This window comes from Manis pentadactyla, chromosome 13 (assembly GCF_030020395.1).
Source record: "Manis pentadactyla isolate mManPen7 chromosome 13, mManPen7.hap1, whole genome shotgun sequence".
Taxonomy (NCBI): domain Eukaryota; kingdom Metazoa; phylum Chordata; class Mammalia; order Pholidota; family Manidae; genus Manis; species Manis pentadactyla.
In genome coordinates this window covers 105,448,620-105,469,542 of record NC_080031.1, presented here as the reverse complement: position 1 = coordinate 105,469,542, position 20,923 = coordinate 105,448,620, and the positions used below count along the sequence as shown (strand labels likewise).

Genomic DNA, 20,923 nt, shown 5'->3' with positions numbered 1-20,923 from the left:
GTGACTTCGACCACAGTTTAGTGGAGGGGAACACAGAGAAGCAGGACAAAGCAGGAAGCACTTAATGGCAGAGGGTCCAGAATTTGGGGCCTTCTCCCTGGGCGGCTGGGAAAGCTTCCCAGAAACAGTGAGGTCTGATTTGAAGGAGAGGAAGTTTGGCTGTTAAATCAGGAAACAGAGTACTGATTAAGAGAAATCTGCGGTCTTGAGAAATAGGTAAGCTTGTTGGTGTGCTTGAACACCAATTCCAGGCAGTTTCTGGAAGATGGACCCAGGATGAGGCTGGAAAGGAAGGTAGGGTGAGGTTTTGAGAGACTTCACGTGCTCCACAACAGGGTTAGGACTCTTTGTGCAGGAGACTGGCAGCAGCAGACTGGTGTTTTGATGGCTCTGGCATCAGTGTGGAGACGGGACTTGTGGCTGGGCGGGTACGTCATTGAAAGGCCGCTGCAACTTAGAAAGCAGAAGTGATGAGGCTTGATCTGGGGCAGGGTGCAGGGGGTGGAGGAGAGGAGGCAGTGGTGGTGGAATCCATGGGAACGGCTGTGGGAGTGCAAGAGACGTCAGTCTGGGCAGCTACGTCAGTGATGGTGTCACCAGCAAAGGCCCCCACCCTCTCAGCTCTCCGATCCCAACCCGTCCTTTTAGACCCACCCAAGGGCCCTTTACAAGCCATCTTCTTCCATCCTTGTTTCCCGAGCTACCCCAACTCTCTTCCCAGAATAACTCTTCTGGGAGTCAGCAGGGAACCTTTTGCTCCCCCAGCAGCAGGCTTTTATTTCATGTTAGGACTGTTTCCTGAACTAGATTGTAGGCCTATCATTCTCAAGTCTCATGTCTCCTGCTGCTCTGACAGTCATCCTAGCAACTGTCTCACAGTGCTGGGCTCTTACGTATGCTGCCTACAGGAGGCAGTGGGGCCTAGTGCTGAGCTTGCAAGTGAAATCTTACAGGAAATAGACATAAAGTGGGGCTTCTTTGGTTAATGCAGAAGGTCCAGAAGCCAGGATCCATGGCTTCTTCCTTTCTGGGGCTCCATGAGACCCAGTTTGTAAATGTTCACCTTGGTGGACAGGCCATGGTCTTTTGGGTCAGACAGAACCGAGATTGAGTCCCTGCTCTGTCACTTATTTAGCTGTAATGGAGTAGACACCTGGGGAAACTCCTCTGAGCTTTATTTTCCCCTCTGTAAAAGAGGGATAAGAATATTTTCATTATAGGGCTATCATAAGAACAAAGTCAGATAATACACGTAAAAATCTCTGGCACCTATTAAATGCTCACCAGGTCACAGTTGTTGGTAAGAATACAAGATGCCTGCAACTGCTGAGCTGATCTTTAATGAACAGGTACTTGGTCAGTCTAAATAAACCTACTCACGCTCGTGTAAGAAAAGCCAGGGTGGAGGTGATGCAGTGGGTGGGTTCAGGATTCAAAGGGGTCCCAGTCTTGCATGCTCCATCTGCTCCACAAACCCACGACTGCCTGCCTTTGCACGAAGGTCTATCAATATTTAATGTGTGGGTGTCAGTTGTTGTAAACTGAGCAGACCCCAGCACTACCTTGAATTAATTATATGTAGGAGGAGAGAAAATAGAATGTCTTTTTCTCAAAGCCCCAATTTTACCGGCCGCCCAAGCCTGGAAACCACAGGGGGGAATTTTCTGCCAATGGGGGACCCTGAGAAGAAGCCGAACCAGAGGAGTGACGCCACACCCCGGAAAGTGCGATTCAAAATCTCATCCTCCTACAGCGGCCGAGTGCTGAAGCAGGTCTTTGAGGACGGGCAGGAGCTGGAGTCCCCGAAGGAGGAATACCCTCACAGCTTTCTCCAAGAGGCCCTTGAGCCAGTGGACGGTGTTTATGGGTCTGGGGAGGCCCCCAAGCCCCGGCTGTGTTCCCCTAAGCTGACTGCTCAAAGGATCAGCGTGTTTAGAGAGGGCCATGCCTACACTTTGGCGGGCAACCAGCCTTTCTTCAATGATTACAAGGGGAATGACCACAAGGTGGGTGCTGAGGACGATGTATACTCTGTAAGGGCTAACGTGTGGTAGAGAGACAACCAAATGTTCCCAGTTTGTATCTTGCCCATGCTCCGGTACCAGCCAGACCTATAGGTGCACCCAATGGGAAGCTGCTATTAGAATACTATTTCTGCAACAAAAATAACATGCTTGTTGACTATTTATTGGGAGGTGCAATAAGCCTAGATAGTATTCAAATTCCACCCAGGGAAGTAAATTGTAACTGGGTCTTTGGCTGGCTTATCTCGGTAAATAAATGAAACGGAGACGCAGTGGTTTTCAGGTTGCCAGGCTGCGGTTTTAGAAAATTACGTGGCAATGGATTGTTTTGCTTCCTGAAAGAGCTAAGTGTTGGAAGGTGCTCATTTTACTCCAGCCAATTATTTAGCTTGTGGCTTATCCATGTCTTGTTTTATTTCCTCTCTCCTGCTGCCTGCTTTTAAAAAATGTTTGTTTGCTCATTAGCATGAACACTGGGTAGTTGGAGTCCTGAAGCAAAATGTTGCAAAGCAAATCGACCAGAGGAAATGTTAACATGGGAAAGAAGTTTGAACTAATAGTTCAATTGAAACATGCATTTTGTCTGTTAACTTCAATTATCTTCCCCAGTACGACAGATGATTAAAAGCCTGTCATGATTTTCTTTCAAACTAGAGGAATCTGGAAGATTCTTCACTAATTTCCGAAAACTAATAGGAGTGTGTATACAGTCTCTGCTAGTGGACCATGAATGCCTTTTTTTTTCTTTAAGATTAGATACAATTACATAATGTACCAGGATATTAATGAAGAGCACACCAGGATATGTTCTCATCTTTAAAGTGTGAAATTCAGATAATTACTCTCTAATCATTTTTACTGTTAGTTTCCTAAGGGAACAGATAATGCGTCTACAGACAAATGGATTGGCCTTGCTGGCATTGGTAAAAGTATATAATTATGGGCATGTCTGTATTTATCAAAGATAATACCAGGTTTCTTCTTGATGTTAAAGCAGGCTGGAAGGAACAGCCCCTCATGCTGGGAGAGGGACATACGCATCACACGGCACTATCACACACTCTCTCACTGGGTCTTTACCTCAACCTCGAGGAGAAAGCAAAGTACGGTCACCCCCCATTTTGCAGATGAGGAAAATTAAGTGCCAAATTGTTAAGGGAACCACCTGACATAGGGTCATTAGGGGCAGAGTCAGAATAAGAACCAGCTCTTCCGATGCCCCAAGCTGTACGTATCCCTATGGAATGTTCCTTTTTAGAGAGTAGGACCATTAGTAATGATGACGATGATAATAGTTACCATTTATTGGGTGCTTATTATATCCTAGGTATTTGGCTATGTCCTGTACTTACAGTACCTCTTTTTAACTAAATCTTATTTGTAGGTTTAGAATTTACAAAGCTGTAGTTTATACAAACCTTGTTACAAGGCCACAGTAGATAATGTTGAATTGCTTGACCTTTGTAAGTCACTGGTCTAACTTGGCATTTATGTAAACATATGATTAGGCATAGATTTATAAAACCAGGTAACTGAGTCTGGAGACCTTGTCTAGGTTTTCATTCCTGCTTGATCGAGGTGTCCTCGTTGTCTTTGTCCGCTGATCAAATACCACATCCCGTCTTAGCCAGCCTCTGGGAATGGGAGTGGTCAGGATGGATTCATGCAGCTCCACCCACTCAAATAGGTTGCTTAGTGTTTATGAAAAATAAGGAAATGAGAGCTGGGAAGTCATGATCTTTCAATAGTGAATCCGATTGCAAAACAGCTCCAAGTAAATATTGCCTATGAAGCAACGTTGGGTAGCGGTTAAACACAACATTACGAGTAAGGGCTCTTTGGGTAGCAGTTAAGCACATAACAAGTAAGGGCCCTGAACTCGAGCACGTATTTGTACACCAATGTTCATAGCAGCTTTATTCACAATTGCCCACAGGTGGAAATAACCCAAATGTCCATCAGTAGATGAATGGACAAACAAAATGTGGTCTACACAGATAATGGAATGTTATTCAGCCTTTAAAAGGAAGGAAGTCTGATACACACTGCAGCCTGGATGAACCTTGAAGATGTTATGCTGAGTGAAATAAGCCAGTCACAGAAAGATAATTACATGATTCTACTTACGTAGGTACCTAGAGTAGTCACACTTACAGACAGAAAGGAGGGCGTGGCTGCCAGGGGCTGGGGGCGGGGAGAAGGGGCAGTTTAATGGGTGCAGAGTTTCAGATCAGGAGTCAGGAAAAGCTCTGGTGCTGGGCGGTGGTAGTGGTTTCACAACAATGTGGATGTACGGATGCCACTGAACTGTATAATCAGAAACGGTCGAGGTGGTAAATTTTATGTTATGTACATTTTACCACAATAAAAATAATGATTAAAAAAAACAAGGGCTCCAATGTCAGTTAAGGCTGGACTTAATGTCCATTCTACCCACTTACTCTATGAGCATGGGCAAGCCACTTAACCTTGCTGAGCTTAAGTGTCATCATCTGTGATATGAGGGTGAAAAAGGTACTTTCTTAGGTTGTTGTGATGATTAAAAAAGATAATGTGCAGGAAGAACTTAGCGTTGTGCCTGGAATGTTATATATGCTCAGTGAACGGTACCTGCCATTATGACAAGGACCAGGTTCTTATCAAAGGAATACTGAGTCTTCTTTTTATTTTATGTGATGAATAGAGAAAGAGGTTATAACCAATCAAATATTTTAAGGAATTGAGACCAACTTAAGTTTATAAGGTTCATAAAAAAAAGAGACAGGAGGGGAAGTAAGCTTTACTGAACATATATACTTTATACACATGTACTTCATCTTCACAATAGTTCTTTGAGAAAGAGTTTTTCAAATTGGAAAAACAGAAGTTTATAGGGGCTAAATAATTGACAAATCTTACACAGCTGTCAAGTAACATTTGAATAACATTTGAACTGAGGTCTGCCTAGGCCCAAAGCCCACTGAGTTTCTAGTACCCAAGAAGGCATTTCTGCATCACAACACGGAGCCGTGGAAAGGTTTCATGGAGCCTGAATAGCAATCTCTGGGCTTGTCGTCATTGATAATCAGAGTATTTATGAATGCGCAATCACATAAGTTGCTTCTGAGAACAATGGGAGGAAGCAAAAAGCTCCTGGCTTTACCCTGGCCTTCTATAATGTAAGAGCGTGTGCTCCGGGGCAGTCGGGTGTAACCAGATAATGTGAACTTTGGTTACACCCAGAGCATGTCCTTAGACACAGGGAAGAACTTGGCTGGCAGGGTGACTGAAACTGAACTATACCTTAAAGGTGATTTGGGACCCTCCATCTCTGGAGTACATTAAAAATAAATTTATTATCCTGGGTCTCTCAGATGTTGGCCAGCTTAGGGGCAGGAGGTTGAACAAGAGGACCTCAAGTTTCTGTCTTTTTTAAAAAATATATTGAGAGTTTTGCCTTGAAAGAAACATCTCTACAGGCAAAAAAGTCTCCTTAGTAACTGAACCTTCTTGGCTATTACTGGAAGTGGAGATGGAACCTTCCAAAAGTGCCACCATCTCTGTCTCCTCATGTTCAGAAACTGATAGTCCACAGTGTGAAACAGGAACCCAGCGTGCGTCGAACAGTAGGAAATGGAAGCTGCCACACGATCGCTTGAAGAGGGGGAGAGAAAACAGGGCCAGGTAGGGAGCTTGTGGCTCATAAATAATTGCAGAAAACTCCGTGGGTGTTTCAAGAGAGGGAACCTGAATTTTGAAGCCCCACCTAAGCCAGGCTGTGACTGAATACACGAGGGCATTAAATAGGAGACTGCTTGATTGTGGCATCTCAATAGATTTGGTTTCTGCAGTTCTATAAGAGGGCAAAATATTTCACACTTGGGAGTTTAGTTGTGGAGCGTGACTGTGCATGCACTCCCAAAAACGGTTTTTAATGCTAACAGCAGTATCTGCTCACTGTGTGCATAGTATCTTCAGCTTTGCAAACTGCATTTTATGTATTCTTCCCTGCAACCCCCAGCCCACCCCTAAAGTTCGTATAATTAGCCTCATGATGAGAGGCAAGATGTTTAACCACAGGGACAGGGCTCATTCGGCTCAGAAGCCAGCAGAGTGCTGGGGCAGGGTCCTGAGACCTGGCGTCTAAGCAGCAACTTCTACATTCCTGGGTTTGGGGAGGTTAGAGGCTCCCTGGAGAGAGGCTGGGGGAACAGCAGGGCACTCAGGGGTCTTAGCACCAGCACCTGTTTACCACCCAGTGTGGAAATATCTCTCCATCTTACTAACTGGTTTGTCTGGGGTAGTGCCTACCAGTTAAATGTTAGCCACGTGCAGATGAGCTAGCTGAGGTTCTGTGAAGCCAAAGGACTCTCCGGTTTCTCCAAGTGATGAACAGAGGAATTGGGACCCAGGGTCACTTCCCCCCGAGCTATGCTAGCTCTGGGCACAGACGTGTGTTCTTCCTTAAGTGTTCCCTAAACATGTACTCCCCGTGCTTTTCTACTGCATTGTAGCATCGCCCAAAATATTCCTTGGCAAAAGGCTAAGTAACACGACATAAATCCATACAGAGAAGTAAGCTATTAATAATGATGCTATAGAAATATATTTATTGGCATAAAAAGATTTTCATATTATATTCTCTGAAAAAGAAAAAAGTTACAACAGGACAAATGTAAATATGTATATAAAATGATCTTTTTTGGTGGGGGGGAATGTTTGTGAACAGTACAGTGTCAGTGTTAAGAATTATAGCCTTCAGTGAGACAGACTTGGGCTGGGGTCCTAGCCACTGAGTCAGTCTGTAGCCTGAGTAATTCTGTAACCTTGTAAGACTCTTAGACCCACTGGGACTCAGTCTCCTCATCTGGAAAATGTGGGAATCGTAGCATCTTCCCCACAGGGATGTTTGGAGGGAAAGTGAGGTCGTGTTTGGGAAATGCTTAGCATGATGCCTGGCCCACAGTAAATGCTATTCACTATAATCATAATAATAATAACTCAATAAACTCTACTATTATTGTCACTTAAATATAAAAACTTTGGAGGGAGATTTTATTTATTTATTAATTTATTAAATTTTTTATTAAGGTATGATTGATATACACTCTTATGAAGGTTTCACATGAAAAAACAATGTGGTTACAAACATTAACCCATATTATCAAGTCCCCACCCACACCCCGATGCAGTCACTGTCCATCAGTGCAGCAAGATGCCAGAGATCCACTATGTCCCTTCTCGGTGATACACTGTTGGGAGATTTATTTGTAAGAAAATCATTCCCTTGTATTTATCGAGCACCCACTGCCTCCGGCCCTGGGCCAGGTACCGTTCTGTGCCGCAGGAATAGAGGCTCTGGACTCTGCCTGCAGGATCTTACACTGCAGCTGTAAGAAGGGAGCTGGTTTGCATGGTTTTCAGAGAGAGCGAACAAACCAGGGCATCACCAGTGGCTCTGGGGTCTGATGGGGTCGCAGAGGCCGGCAGGTAGACCGTCCTTCTCTCCTGCTTCCCCGGACGGTGCGTAGGCTCTGCAGCCCTGCGTGTGCTGACTGGTGGTGGACCACCATGCTCATTCTCCGTTTCTCTAGCCCCCACCCATCATAGATTTTGGAAAGATAATCATCTACACGAATAACCTTAAAATCATTCGAACCCCAGTGGACAAGAGAGACTTCATGAGGAATATTCTCCAGAAGGAAGAGGAGGCTGAGGAGGAGCCTCTGATGAGCAAAGAAGACATGTGTGGAGACAGCGCCCAGAACCACGGGCCTTCGCCGGGGCCGGAGGGCGCCCTCCGCCAGGACCAGTGCCCACAGGTGTGTCAGAGCGGGTCCCCTCGGCTAGGGGCTGGCCCTGCGGCACCCGCCTCCAAACTGATTGGACCGCACTACTAAGTCAAAACCTTTGTACATGAGTATTAAGATGTCAAGGCATCTTAAATTTATCATTTCTTAATGGTATATTGTCAGCACTAATAGTTGTAAGTCCCCATTTCAAATGCTCATAACTTAGACTGTCTTGGGTGACTTGGGATCTGAGGCACTGAGTGTCACTTTGCCGTGTGGCTCAGAGCAGCTCCTTCCGGCTCAGCTCCGTCCTTCTCTCTGCTTGTGGTTGTGCTGCTAGCGTTGGGGTTATTCTCAACCCACAGTTTCCTTGAGGAAATCTTACAAGGCGCCGTGTCTCCAGCCGTTGTGGAGGTCAGTCTGGCGCGGTGAAAGCTAAGCCACATCCTCTGTACATCCGCTGGCTGGGCGCGAGGAAACTGCCACCTGCGGGAAGCGAAAGAATGAGCCCGACACGGTGTCACACGGTGTCACTTCACGGGGGGCGAGGTCCCTTTGGGCCACGCCTGCCCCAGGGACCCCGGGCTCCACGTTCGCCTGGTGACTGCCAGACCTTGTGAGGGCGCCAGGGCCAACGAGTTCATGAAAACTTAGTACAACAATTTCTTTATTACGTGAACAAAGCTATGTGAATACAAACAGCTCAAACGTGTTTTTTCTCCCCACACTTCCCAGGGATGTGCTCTGCCCACCTGGGAAACCATTGCTCAGACACACTCGGATGAGGGGCAAGAGTGACAGCATCCATTCGTTCACAGGGCAGGGTCGGGGTGGGAAAAGCAATTCTGATGAATTTAAGCTACGAGAGCAAAAGCTCGGACTGCAGCAGCAGTGATCTGTTGTTAGAGCCCATCTCCTGGGGCCTGGAGCTTGCTGTGGGGTTCACTCTTACTTTCCACGGGTCAACTTGGGGAAAGGCCGGGGCGCCTTCTGCTTGAGTGACATCCTGCCCCCCACCCCCACACCCCCGCCCGTAGGATTCCGGCAGAAATGAGAAGGTCACAAGCAGTCCCCAGCTAAAGACTCTTACTAACGTCTGCCCACAACCACTCATGCTTCTTTCCAACCTGCTCTCATACTTGATATCTTTAAAATGCAAATCTGATCACGTCACCCTTCTCCTCCCACCCAAAACCTTCAATAGCCTCTCATTACCTGGGATAAAACCAGAATTCCTCGCTTGTTCTAGAAAGTTCTATGTCTGTATCTTGGCCACTCCTGGCCTCTCCGTCCCCGCCTCTTGCACACCTCTCTCCATTCTCTCAGCCCCAAACACATTGCCCTCTAGGTTCCTTCACATGCACTTGCTCTTTCCTACCAGAGGCACCTTCCTCGTGCCTAGAATGTTCCCTAGACTCCCCAGTGCGCTGCTCTCAGCGTCTCAAATCTCAGTGGAGACTAGGGTTCCTCAGAGGCCCTTCCCCTGGCTTCGGTGAGGATGAGATCCACAGGGACAGACCGGCCCCATAGGGGCCCCCACAGCCCTCCTCACAGTTGCAGACGTCCAGTTATTTGTGCGATTATTTAGTTAATGTTTTCTCTCACCAGGATTTGGTCTCCAAGAGGGCAGGGACTATGCTTATGTTGGGTGTAACACAGTAGTTCCACCACTGAAAATAAAAAAGTAGAGCCTGGCATATAATAGGTGCTCAGTAAATATTAGTTAAATGGTTTTGGAAATATTGGAATTCCAGACCAAAATGCCAACTGGTAAGAAATATTCTGCCTCTTCCTTCTCTCTTTTTTTTTTATTAAGGTATCACTGATACACACTCTTATGAAGGTTTCACATGAAAAACAATGTGGTTACTACATTCACCCATATTATTGAACCCCCCCCTCCACACCCCATTGCAGTCACTGCCCATCAGTGTAGTAAGATGCCACAGAGTCACTACTTGTCTTCTCTGTTCTACACTGTCTTTCCCGTGTGGGATTATCCCCCTCAGTCCTCTTCTCCCTCCCCACCCGCCCTCCCCCACCCCTCCCCTTTGGTAACCACAAGTCCCTTCTTGGAGTCTGTGAGTCTGCTGCTGTTTTGTACCTTCAGTTTTGCTTCGTTGTTAAACTCCACAAATGAGGGAAATCATTTGGTACTTGTCTTTCTCTGCCTGACTTATTTCACTGAGCATAATACCCTCTAGCTCCATCCATGTTGTTGCAAATGGTAGGATTTGTTTCTTATGGCTGAATAGTAGTCCATTGTGTATATGTACCACCTCTTCTTTATCCATTCATCTCCTGATAGACACTTAGGTTGCTTCCATATCTTGGCTATTGTAAATAGTACTGCAATAAACATAGGGGTGCATGTGTCTTTTTGAATCTGAGAACTTGTATTCTTTGGGTAAATTCCTAGGAGTGGAATTCCTGGGTCAAATGGTATATCTATTTTTAGTTTTTTGAGGAACCTCCATACTGCTTTCCACAATGGCTGAACTAATTTAAATTCCCACCAGCAGTGTAGGAGGGTTCCGCTTTCTCGGCATCCTCGTCAGCATTTGTTGTTCTTAGTCTTTTGGATGTTGGCCATCCTAACTGGTGTGAGGTGATATCTCATTGTGGTTTTAATTTGCATTTCCCTGATAATTAGTGATATGGAGCATCTTTTCATGTGCCTGTTGGCCATCTGACTTTCTTCTTTAGAGAATTGTCTGTTCATATCCTCCACTCATTTTTTAATTGGGTTATTTGCTTTTTGGGTGTTGAGGCATGTGAGTTCTTTATATATTTTGGATGTTAACCCCTTGTCGGATATGTTGTTTACCAATACATCCTCCCATACTGTAGGAGGCCTTTTTGTTTTGCTGGGGTTGCCTCTTCCTTCTCTTGCCTTCCTCATAACATTATTCAGAACCTAGAATAGCAGCAGGTGGAAAACTAAACACTGTGACCCAGAGCATTACCTTTCCACTTTAAAATTCATTAATTCTGTTCTTTTTCATACCATACTGTAACTTGTAGGAGCATGTATTTTCAGAAGAGGGCTAGAAATGGTAAAATGCAGGTCACACTGTAGGCCTGAATGAAAAAGCAACAATAGGCCTGCTATGACAATTACCTTTAAATTCAATTTAGAGAGATCCGTGTTTCTTAGCGGTAATGCTGTAAACTAGGACAGAGTGTGCAACTGAAAGTCTCTGTGAAATCTTCTACTTCACTTGCCTGTCCTTTAAACTCTGCTTTAAATTGTTATTTGCTTGCCCAATCCCTCATGCAGTAAATGCCTAGACAAGTTTCATTCTAAAAAAAGAGGGTTGAAGAACATCAAGGAGCCTTCTGACTGAGAGACTCTTTGCTGTGTTACGTGAAACAGGGAAGCAGTGGGACCCTTGATGGCAGAGCAGGACAAGGCTAAAGGCCAGGCCGTGCTGAACCTCTGTATTAAAGAGAGAAGAAAAGGAGAGGAATGATTGAAACATGCAAGGGGAAAAATAGGGTCCTGCGTAGAGCAGATTTGAGGAGATAAATCACCTGAGCTTCTTTATGCTTTAGGTGGGCTTGCCCTGGAAATTATAGTAATAATAACAACAATAGCTGCCATTTACCAGGGGCCCATGACAGCCAGGCACCATGCCCAGTGCTTTCCATGCAGGCATCCAGTTCATTCTGACAAGGCCTCTGTGAGGCAGGTGCCATTAGGAGTCTCATTCCGTAGCTGGGGAAACTAAGGCTCAGAGAAGTTAAGTAACTTGCTGGAGGTCATCAGAGCCAATACTCAAACCCAGGTCTCCCTGACTACCAATCTCGTGATCTTAACCACTCTGCTAAGCAGCCTCCAGCTAGGTACTGGTTACACTTGTCAGGGTTACACAGGCCTGTGAGTCCGTGATGAAAGCTGAGGCCCTTTTCCTTGGTAAGAGATGGTTTGGGTAGGTCGGTCCATTCTACAACCTAAGCTATGCTGTATAGCCGTGTTCTCAGTCCTCTTACCAGAGATCTTCTGAGATGGATTTTTTTTAAATACTGAGAAAATCAAGAGAGCAGTTTATGTCCTGAGTATTTTGTATAGAAAAATGCAAGAGTTGATTTTTTTCATAAATAGGTGATTGAGAAATACAAGAAATCCAGTAAATAGTTGACTTAATGAATTGTTAACTGACTCAATGGGCATGTTGGGGGCAGGTGACTGCAGGAAGGTGGGAACCCAAAGAGAATGGAAACTCCAGCGAAGCCTCTGTAATGCTTCATATAACCACGAGCATCAGATCAAATTTGATGATCCTTTCTTGTTTTCTATAGCAGGCTCACCAGGTCACTTCATTAATCTTTCAGGATCTGACCTGGCATTCCACACAAATTAATTTTTGGATCATGTGTATGGCATTATGGTAGGATTCTACTGTGTTTCTTTGGGCAACATTATTTTTATACTATGAAAATCTCACCGAGATCAAGGACAAAACATAAAATGTGGATTTGGCAGAGAAATGGACAGTAGTGATTCGCTTTAAGAATATTTTGGTAAATATATTTGTTTTGAATACTTTAAGGGATGAAACCAAGTTTCTCCATTGTTAATATATTAAAATAGGGCAACAATCAGTAGAATACTAACAAAAGGGTGCATAGGCATCATGTAGGTTTTTGTCAGTTGGATAATCACGTACAGTCCCTAAATCTAGCGTGAATAAAATTTAACACCTTCTTAGGCATTCTGCGGCATGATGGAACTATTTTCAGAACTTATGCCTCCCTTTTCAGAGATCATTTTTATTAGGTTATAAAAGAAAGCTGTGTTGGCTGAGTGGCGCCACCCAGTGGACTCAAGCTGTCTTGTCGGTTCCTGGGGTTCAAGGATAGGAAGGGTTAGCCAGGCATCCCTGTTTCATTCATTCATTTGGCAAATGCTGTGCCAGGCACAGTACTGGATGCTCTGGAAGTGATGGTGAAAGCGATTACCAGCGAGCTTCTTGTCTAGGCAGCAGGGGCTTTCCGCAGAAGGGTCCTGCCGGGCAGGGGCAGTCAGGCGGGGCAGGACCCCCTGGCCCAGGGGTGTGGGTGAGCAAGGCTTCCCGCAGGAAGTGCGGCCAAGCCGCCATCTGAAAACAAGCAGGAGCTGGCTGGCTTGGGAGCAGGGAACCCGGCCGGAGAGCGGCCGATGGACAAGAGCCCGGTGCGAGAAGTAACTAGAAATTTAACTCAGCGAAGGAGACAGGGTGTTAGCCTGAAATCTTTCTGGACAGCAAATGCTCATTAAAAGGCTTCTTGATGCTCTGCAGGAGTCACAACGGCAGGCGACTGCAGGAGATTGTCCTCAGTGGGAAAAACAGCCCGCACGACCACAGGCAGGGGTCCACACGGAATTCATGCCAAGCTGGTGGGTGTCTGGAGTAGCATTGTGGTAGTGGATAGGGAAAACTGGATGGATTTGAGAGATGTTTAGAAGGTGAAATGGACAGGACGTGGTGCTGGCTTCACCTGGTGTTGATCTGGTATTGCCCCTCATTTCTGGAAGGTTCATGGTGTGTGCATGCTTTCCTTGAGATGTGTTAAGGGAACAGCACAATGATAGACAAGGGGCAAGGTGGGAGTTGAGTACTGGAGGCTTATTAGCAAGGCTTAGAAGTGAACTGACTTTTATGGGGAACCTATACTAAGCCATAAACATATTATGATGTTTGCATATACTCTATCAGTTAATATTCCAGCTACTCAGAGAGGTAAGCATTATCACTCCCATTTCACAGGCAAAGAAACGGATATTTAGAGAGGTTAGGCAAATTGTCCAAAGTGTTAGAAGCAGGCCAGAGTTCTCAGTCCCCGAGCCTTACCACAGTCCTCAAAGAGAACAAAGGCCTGCAGGAGTTCAGACCTAGGCTTTGAAGGATTGTAACCATTCATTCATCCACTGAGTCCCTTAGTCCCACAGAGGAATCTCTCTTGAGCACCGACTATGGGACCCCACAACGAGGGTCTGCATATAGTCATTAGGAATACGATCTCCCGTGCTCAGCTGCTTGGGATCAAAACCTGCCTCCTCCTGTCCCAAGCTGCGTGACCCCTGGCAAATAGCTGGGCTTGCCGGTCCCTCATTTTCCCACCTATACCCCAGGGATGATAATGCTTATGCCGTCTCCCTGGCATGTGGTGAGGAAAGCTCTTCGAACGCTCCTGGCACCTGCCTACAAGGCCTGCTACAAGTGTGCACCATTAGTATTTTGCAATGAGGACAACCAAGTCCTTGGCCCTGTGGAGCATCAGCCAGTGGCCAGGGTGTTGGAGAACGTAAGGCAGCGGAATGCAAGGCATGGCAGCAGGGGATGCCATCTTAGAGATGTCCATCAGGGACGCTGTGTCTGATAGAATTGCTGGGATTATTCTAGTTCTCTCACTGGTGTTTGTGGGAAGCGGCTTCCCTCTTATTCTGCCCCAGCCTGTGGCAGCCCAGTGTTACTTTAACCACATGTGAACGAGGGCCTTGACCTGCTACTGTAACTAACCCCTGGCCTGTCTCTTGCAGGAAGGGGACCTTCCTGAGGACAACTGTTTTCACTGCCGAGGGTCAGGCAGTGCCACCTGCTCTCTGTGCCACGGCAGCAAGTTCTCGATGCTGGCCAACAGGTTTAAGGAGTCCTATCGGGCCCTGCGGTGTCCTGCCTGCAATGAAAATGGCCTGCAGCCTTGCCACATTTGCAATCAATAGCCCATGGCTTTGATGTCGGCCTTTAGTGCAGCTTTCCTAAAATTATTTCTAATAAACTGTCCCCTTCTCCTCCTCCTTCCTCTCCCAGCAAGGAAGCCACAGTGGCTGTGGTCACTTCCACAACCGGCAAAACTCAGTTACTCGGTGACATTTCATGAGGCTGCTAACATCTCTGCCTGAATCTAAGTGGCAGAGGCATTTTTGAATTAGAGTCTGCTTTGCAACCTGTTCTAAGATCACCCTTCCAGGAACACGTGCTTGTATCGGACTTGGCTTAGCTCGTTTATTTGCCTTTTACAGTGAACAAATAAATGTACACTTCAGGCAGTAGGTCCAAGTCATTTTCTGGTTGGGAGTCCCTTGCAAAATTACCTAGTAAGAATGGGGTAAGAAAGGCGGGTTTCTGATGAACTGAAATCCTATTGCTTATAATGCATTTCAAATTGTTGTTGGTCCCACTGAATTTTTAATTAAGCAGAAGAGGAAAGGGTCGCCCAGCGCTGAATGTACTAGAAGACCACTGAAAACAAACAGCACATCCGCACCTCATGCCGGAGACAGGCAAGCTGAGGAGGCCTTGCTTTCAAGGTCCGGAGTCTCTCCTGGGTGATGTGTTCGAGTAATATTCGCACAGGCAATGAGCGATGCTGCTGCTTAGGACTGAAAGAGATGACATTTCCATGTGCCTCTAAACTACGGACATTATAAGTCAAGTCAAAGCTACTTCTGATTAATTTGGTGCTTCAGTATGTGTGTGTTGTATGGCTTCGTCCAGCCCCTGACTTATTAGCAAATAAGTAAATCTGTTTTAAGTCTAAGATACAACCATGGTCTCTTCCTAAAAGACTGGACATTTTATAGGTATCTATTGGAAACCTCTAACAGAAAAACTAACTGAGGCTGATTTTTAGCTGTTATCTTGGTATGGTCTATGAATACACATACTAAGGATAATTCTTTCCTCTTGAAGTTGGTTATCAAATTACAAAGATACTTTTGTTAATGAATTTTTGTAGCTCCAATACCCACTCCTCTGACCCCTGGAGTGCAATGTTGTAAAATCTGTTATCTATTGAGATGTACCGCTTTTCTATGATAATATTTTGATTTTCGTCCCTTAATTTTTGAAAAAGTTATTTGTTATTCCCTAACATTTGGCTATTAAGGTAACATGGAATGCTTTTCAGGCAATATAACTACTTCTAATAAAATGATTAAAAGATTTTTTTGAAGCCATGATAAATTTTGCCCATCTTCTCTTGGCCAGGTACATCAACCTATTTATTTCCCACCGACTTTCTTTGCTTCCATATTTAACTATTTCCTGACTCTGTTTATGTTTTCTCACAGCTATTGACTCTCCTATCTTTCCAGAGTATCCGAAGAAGGAATGATGTCGAGAGGACTTTAAGTGTATTCTTCTTTTTTTTGACAGGAACATCAACTGCAAATATCGTTCAGCCCTGCGGGCAGGACATGTAGGACAACACTGCCAGCGCTTGATGTTACCCAGCTGGGCGCCGCCCCCTGGTATCTCATGGGACTTGGAGCTTCAGAGGGGGAGACAGACATACAGTAGATGATTACCATATAGTGAGAAAAGTTCTGGGGCAGGGAGATGACAGGGGACATTCAGAGTGCATCCAAAGGATGCCTCACTTCGCCTGGGTGGGGTTAGGCAGGCTTCTGAGAGGAGGAGATATGAGCAGTGTGGGCGGCTTCTCATTCCCCTGTGGTCATGACACACTTTAATACTTTTCATCCCATAATAAATGATCTAATGATTACACTTACTTATTCAGTCAATGAGTATTTATTAAGTGCTGGGGATATGTCACTAGACAAAACAGAAGAAATCCTGGCCCCTGTGGGGCTTGCATTTTGGTGGGGAGATAAAACTAAAATCATGTGCTCAGGGACAGCTGAAAATACATAATATAGAATAAAAATATATTTATATGTGATGTAACTATATATGTATATATATGTATAAGGTATAGCGTGTTAGAAAAGGATAAATGCTTGGATGAAAAAAGAACAGTAAGGTGGATCAGGAGTTGGGAGGGGGTGCAATTTTAAATTAGTTTTCAGGGAAGTGACATTGAGAAGTTGTCCTTTAAATAAAGGCCTAAAGATGATGAGGGAGTGAGTGATGAAAGCTTCTAGGGGTAAGATCTTTCCAGGCAGAGGACACAGCAAGTGCTAAACTCTTAGGAAGGAGATGCTTGGTATGTTTGAAGAGCAGCAAAGAAGGGTGGGGATGACCAGTGGCAGGGGATGAGGTCGGAAAGCGAGGCTCACGTGTGTATTGGGGCGAGGGGGCACCCTCCTTCGAAGCCATTGTAAGAACGTGGGTTTTCCTGTGAGTGAGGTGCTGCTCTGGAGGGAGCGTTTTCTGCCAGCCCCACCCCCTCTCCTATACCCTCCTCTTACTGCGGGGGCAGGAGAGCTGCAAACTACACTTCCCAGAGCCCCTTGCTGCTGACTTCCGGGCAGGTTCTGCCAATAGGAAGTACTGGCAGGACTGGAAGGTGGGAGGAAGGAAGAACTTTCCTTCTGTCTCCTGTGAGGCTCCTGGCCGCGTTTCCTGCGCGGCAGGTGCATTGGCACCAACAGCAGCCGGGAATGCTGGCTCAGGCAGCTCGGTTCCCACGCTAGTCCCTTCAGTGGCTCTGATTGTCGGCTCGATGTAACACCATTTCCCCATTTGTTCCTCTAGCCTAGGGGTGGTCGTGGCTTCCTGCAGTTATAGTCTTTGTAATCAGTTCCCTATATATAATATAATCTATATTCCATCTCTTTGAAATGTCTTGAGTGGTTTCTGGTTTCCTGATTGGATGCCAACTGATAGACATGCTTTGAGTAGAGGAGGGTGTTGACAAGACGCTTGGCTGCTGCGTTGAGAGGACTCTGATCTTCCTATACACAGAGTAACTCATCTGTATGGCCCTGATTCCCAAACGTGGCTCAGCCTCAAGGCCCTTCTACTCTTTTCACACACGAAGATCTGCAGGGGCAGAAGTTTTCCTTTCACAGACCCCACCCTTCTTGGAAAGAACCTGTGGCTTGAAAGGGCTGCACCTTCCCTGCCCTGCCTGCCTAGGACACACTGTGGGGCCCGGAGGGCAGAGTTCATGCGCCTTAAATCTTTGCCCCTGAAGCAACTCAACGTTTCTGTTTTATCCCTTTTGAAGAGAGAGTTGCACATTTAAAGTATTTCTTGAAATCTGTATTAAGCAGTAACTTTGTGACCCATAATTTACCTTTCCAAGTTAAACTGGAAAAATGGAAGATATCAATTAAGCTTGAATTTATAAGAAAGATAATGTTCTTATTCTAAGTCCTCTGTAAGTATTACGCATCACTTTGGTGATACATTCATTTAGACCAACGCCAGTGACATTCATAAAAAATTTCTGTGGTTCACTAGAGCTTAATCGGAGTGGATTTTATGGTAAAGGTAAATTTGAAAGAAATGTTCGTAGTTGTTTTTATCACCTGTCCTCATTACTTGCATCTCCTCATTTTCTAATTAAACACAGTAATTATAGACAGTTCAAATCCATGCAATTAGGGGAGACAGAAATGGAATTATGCTAGTGTCAGAATTACTGCCAGTGTTAAAGAACATGGCAGACCCAGAGAAGAAAACACCTGGAATCATAATATAGTAGAACTTCCTCATTGGCTGGGGGAGGAGAGGAGTGGGGGAGGCCTTGATGGAACTAGAGTCAAAGTTTATCTCCTTTAACACTGTGAGCTTCCTCTTTGTGCAGTTCCCTTAGCATTCCTTTTATCTAGTGCTGAGCATTTCTTCCCCTATTAATGATTATTTTTCAGAAGACTGGGGCCATTGATTCATAGACTCAGTGGTGCCCTTTATGTTGACTCTTTTATCCTTTATACAACTGCCTGACATTCTTGAAAACATTTTTGCTTTTTGGCAGCAGTTGGATGTTGGAGAAATGTTCTGAATTCCTTTTTTTCTGTCCTAAATCATGGCATAAGCTATCTTCCAAGGCATTCTGTTTACTTTTAATAGAAAATAATTCTAATGACCAGGAGCTGGGCTCTGGGGGTGCACATGAGACTATGTGGTGAGCAAGAGCACATTGGTGTTGCCGCTGGGCCACTGAGAGCTGAAAACATACTTATTAAGGTTATTATTTCACACTGATATTTCCAATTTAACTTACTATATTACTATTCCACACTTTTCTTTATTTTATTTTATTTTATTTTATTTTATTTATTTTTTATTTTTTTGAAGGGTAGTTGATGCACAGTATTACATTACATTAGTTTCAAGTGTACAACACAGTGGTAGAACATTTATATACATAATTCTAGGTTCCAGCTATCACCCTACCAAGCTGTTACAATATCTTGACTATATTCCTTATGCTATACATTACATCCCGGTTACTTATTTATTTTACCATTGGAAGTCTGTCCTTTTTTTTTTTTGTGAGGGCATCTCTCATATTTATTGATCAAATGGTTGTTAACAACAATAAAATTCTGTATAGGGGAGTCAATGCTCAATGCACAATCATTAATCCACCCCAAGCCTAATTTTCATCAGTCTCCAATCTTCTGAGGCATAACAAACAAGTTCTTACATGTAGAACAAATTCTTACATAATGAATAAGTTACATGGTGAACAGTACAAGGGCAGTCATCACAGAAACTTTCGGTTTTGTTCATGCATTATGAACTCTAAACAGTCAGTTCAAATATGAATACTCATTTGGTTTTTATACTTGATTTATATGTGGATACCACATTTCTCTCTTTATTATTATTATTTTTAATAAAATGCTGAAGTGGTAGGTAGATACAAGATAAAGGTAGAAAACATAGTTTAGTGTTGTAAGAGAGCAAATGTAGATGATCAGGTGTGTGCCTGTAGACTATGTGTTAATCCAAGCTAGACCAGGGCAATAAGACATCCACGTATGCAGAAGATTTCTCTCAGAACAGGGGGGGCGAGGTTCTAAGCCTCACCTCTGTTGATCCCCAATTTCTCACCTGATGGCCCCCCTGCGACTGTGCCTGTCTTAGGTTGTTCCTCCCTTGAGGAATCTTACCCGTCTCTGGCTAACCAGTCATCTTCTGGGGCCATACAGGGAAATGTGAAGTTGGTAAGTGAGAGGGAAGCCTTATTGTTTGAAAAGGTTAGCATTTTACTTATTTGCATATTTATGCCCTGTGGCTTCTATGCCCAGCATTTGTCTTGAGGTATCTTTACCACTTGGAAGAATTATGATACTCAGTAAATTTGATATGAGGCACGAATTCTATTTAAGGGTTGTAATTAGGAAGGAAGAAGAAAAGCTATAGAAGTAGCAGGCGGAAGAAAACATGGGAAGATTGATTATTTCTTTGACATATCTTCTTGTAGAGTAACTTCAGCATGTATAGGTTTTAAACTACTAATTAAATTGCACACATACATTAACATAATAGGAGTATAGTTACATAACCAAAGCATACCTGTAATTACCAGCCATCTCCAGTGAAACCAAGAAAACCAGTTAGGCACCTTAGGCATTTGTGAAAACTTATCTATGATATGGTGGATATTGTCCAACTGAACTTGAACAGTCTGAGAGAAATCAGACAAATTAAAACAACCCATTCCTGGGGACTGTTCACATGCCATACGTTCTTTTAACAGTAAATAGTCTGTAGTTGTAAGACTTTGGAGAGCTACAATTTGCACTTCTCCAAATTCTTGGTTGAGTTCCAACAGTATAGATCCAGTCAAATTTGTTGTTTTACTGTATGCACAGGCCAGCTTAGATACCTCCTTCCTCATTCCCATGGCAAGTCCAGGAACTGGTGGGATGAGTGCATCTACAGCTGTAGCAGTGCGTGGATCTTTGTTGGGGTTTTTTGATGATCATCTTCTGGCATGAGTCTTCCAGAGAGTGCTGATGTTGGAAGTTCTCTTTCATATCGTATCTTAGTTCATTTTCGGGGTAGCCCAATTAGGCTTTGATATTCTGTATAGACGCAAACAGACCCTTTGCCTACACTTTTATATGCCCTTTATACCCTTGTGTAGAACTCATTGGAGGTTACCACACAGGAACTGCCCTTTTTTTTTTTTTTTTTTTGTATCACTAATCTACACTTACATGACGAATATTATGTTTACTAGGCTCTCCCCTAAACCAGGTCTCCCCTATAAACCCCTTTACAGTCACTGTCCATCAGCATAGCAAAATGTTGTAGAATCACTACTTGCCTTCTCTGTGTTGTACAGCCCTCCCTTTTCTCCTACCCCCCCATGCATGTTAATCTTAATACCCCCCTACTTCACACACTTTTCTAATATAGGGTTTCATCAACTACAAACCTTTCTCCTGAATTGGCAATCATTTTGGTATGAGGAGACTCTCGGACTGTGCTGAGA

At 44.5% G+C, this 20,923-nt stretch overlaps 1 protein-coding gene across 1 annotated transcript; it reads left to right on the top strand.

The window, feature by feature from the left end:
* Positions 1-1,670: 1,670 nt before the first annotated feature.
* On the top strand, positions 1,671-15,700 carry GRXCR2 (glutaredoxin and cysteine rich domain containing 2). Its single transcript, XM_036894083.2, has 3 exons — positions 1,671-2,006; positions 7,598-7,825; positions 14,319-15,700. The coding sequence occupies exons 1-3, from the start codon at positions 1,671-1,673 to the stop codon at positions 14,499-14,501; spliced, it is 747 nt and encodes a 248-aa protein (XP_036749978.2). The 3' UTR covers positions 14,502-15,700.
* The last annotated feature ends 5,223 nt before the right edge of the window (positions 15,701-20,923 follow it).

What these genes read in the sequence shown, in the direction of transcription:
- GRXCR2 (XM_036894083.2), top strand. Translation starts at nt 1,671, where the DNA reads ATGGGGGACCCTGAGAAGAAGCCGAACCAGAGGAGTGACGCCACACCC. An exon ending in ACAAGGGGAATGACCACAAG is followed by an intron (nt 2,007 to 7,597) that starts GTGGGTGCTGAG and finishes CCGTTTCTCTAG; the next exon opens with CCCCCACCCATCATAGATTT. An exon ending in GCCAGGACCAGTGCCCACAG is followed by an intron (nt 7,826 to 14,318) that starts GTGTGTCAGAGC and finishes TGTCTCTTGCAG; the next exon opens with GAAGGGGACCTTCCTGAGGA.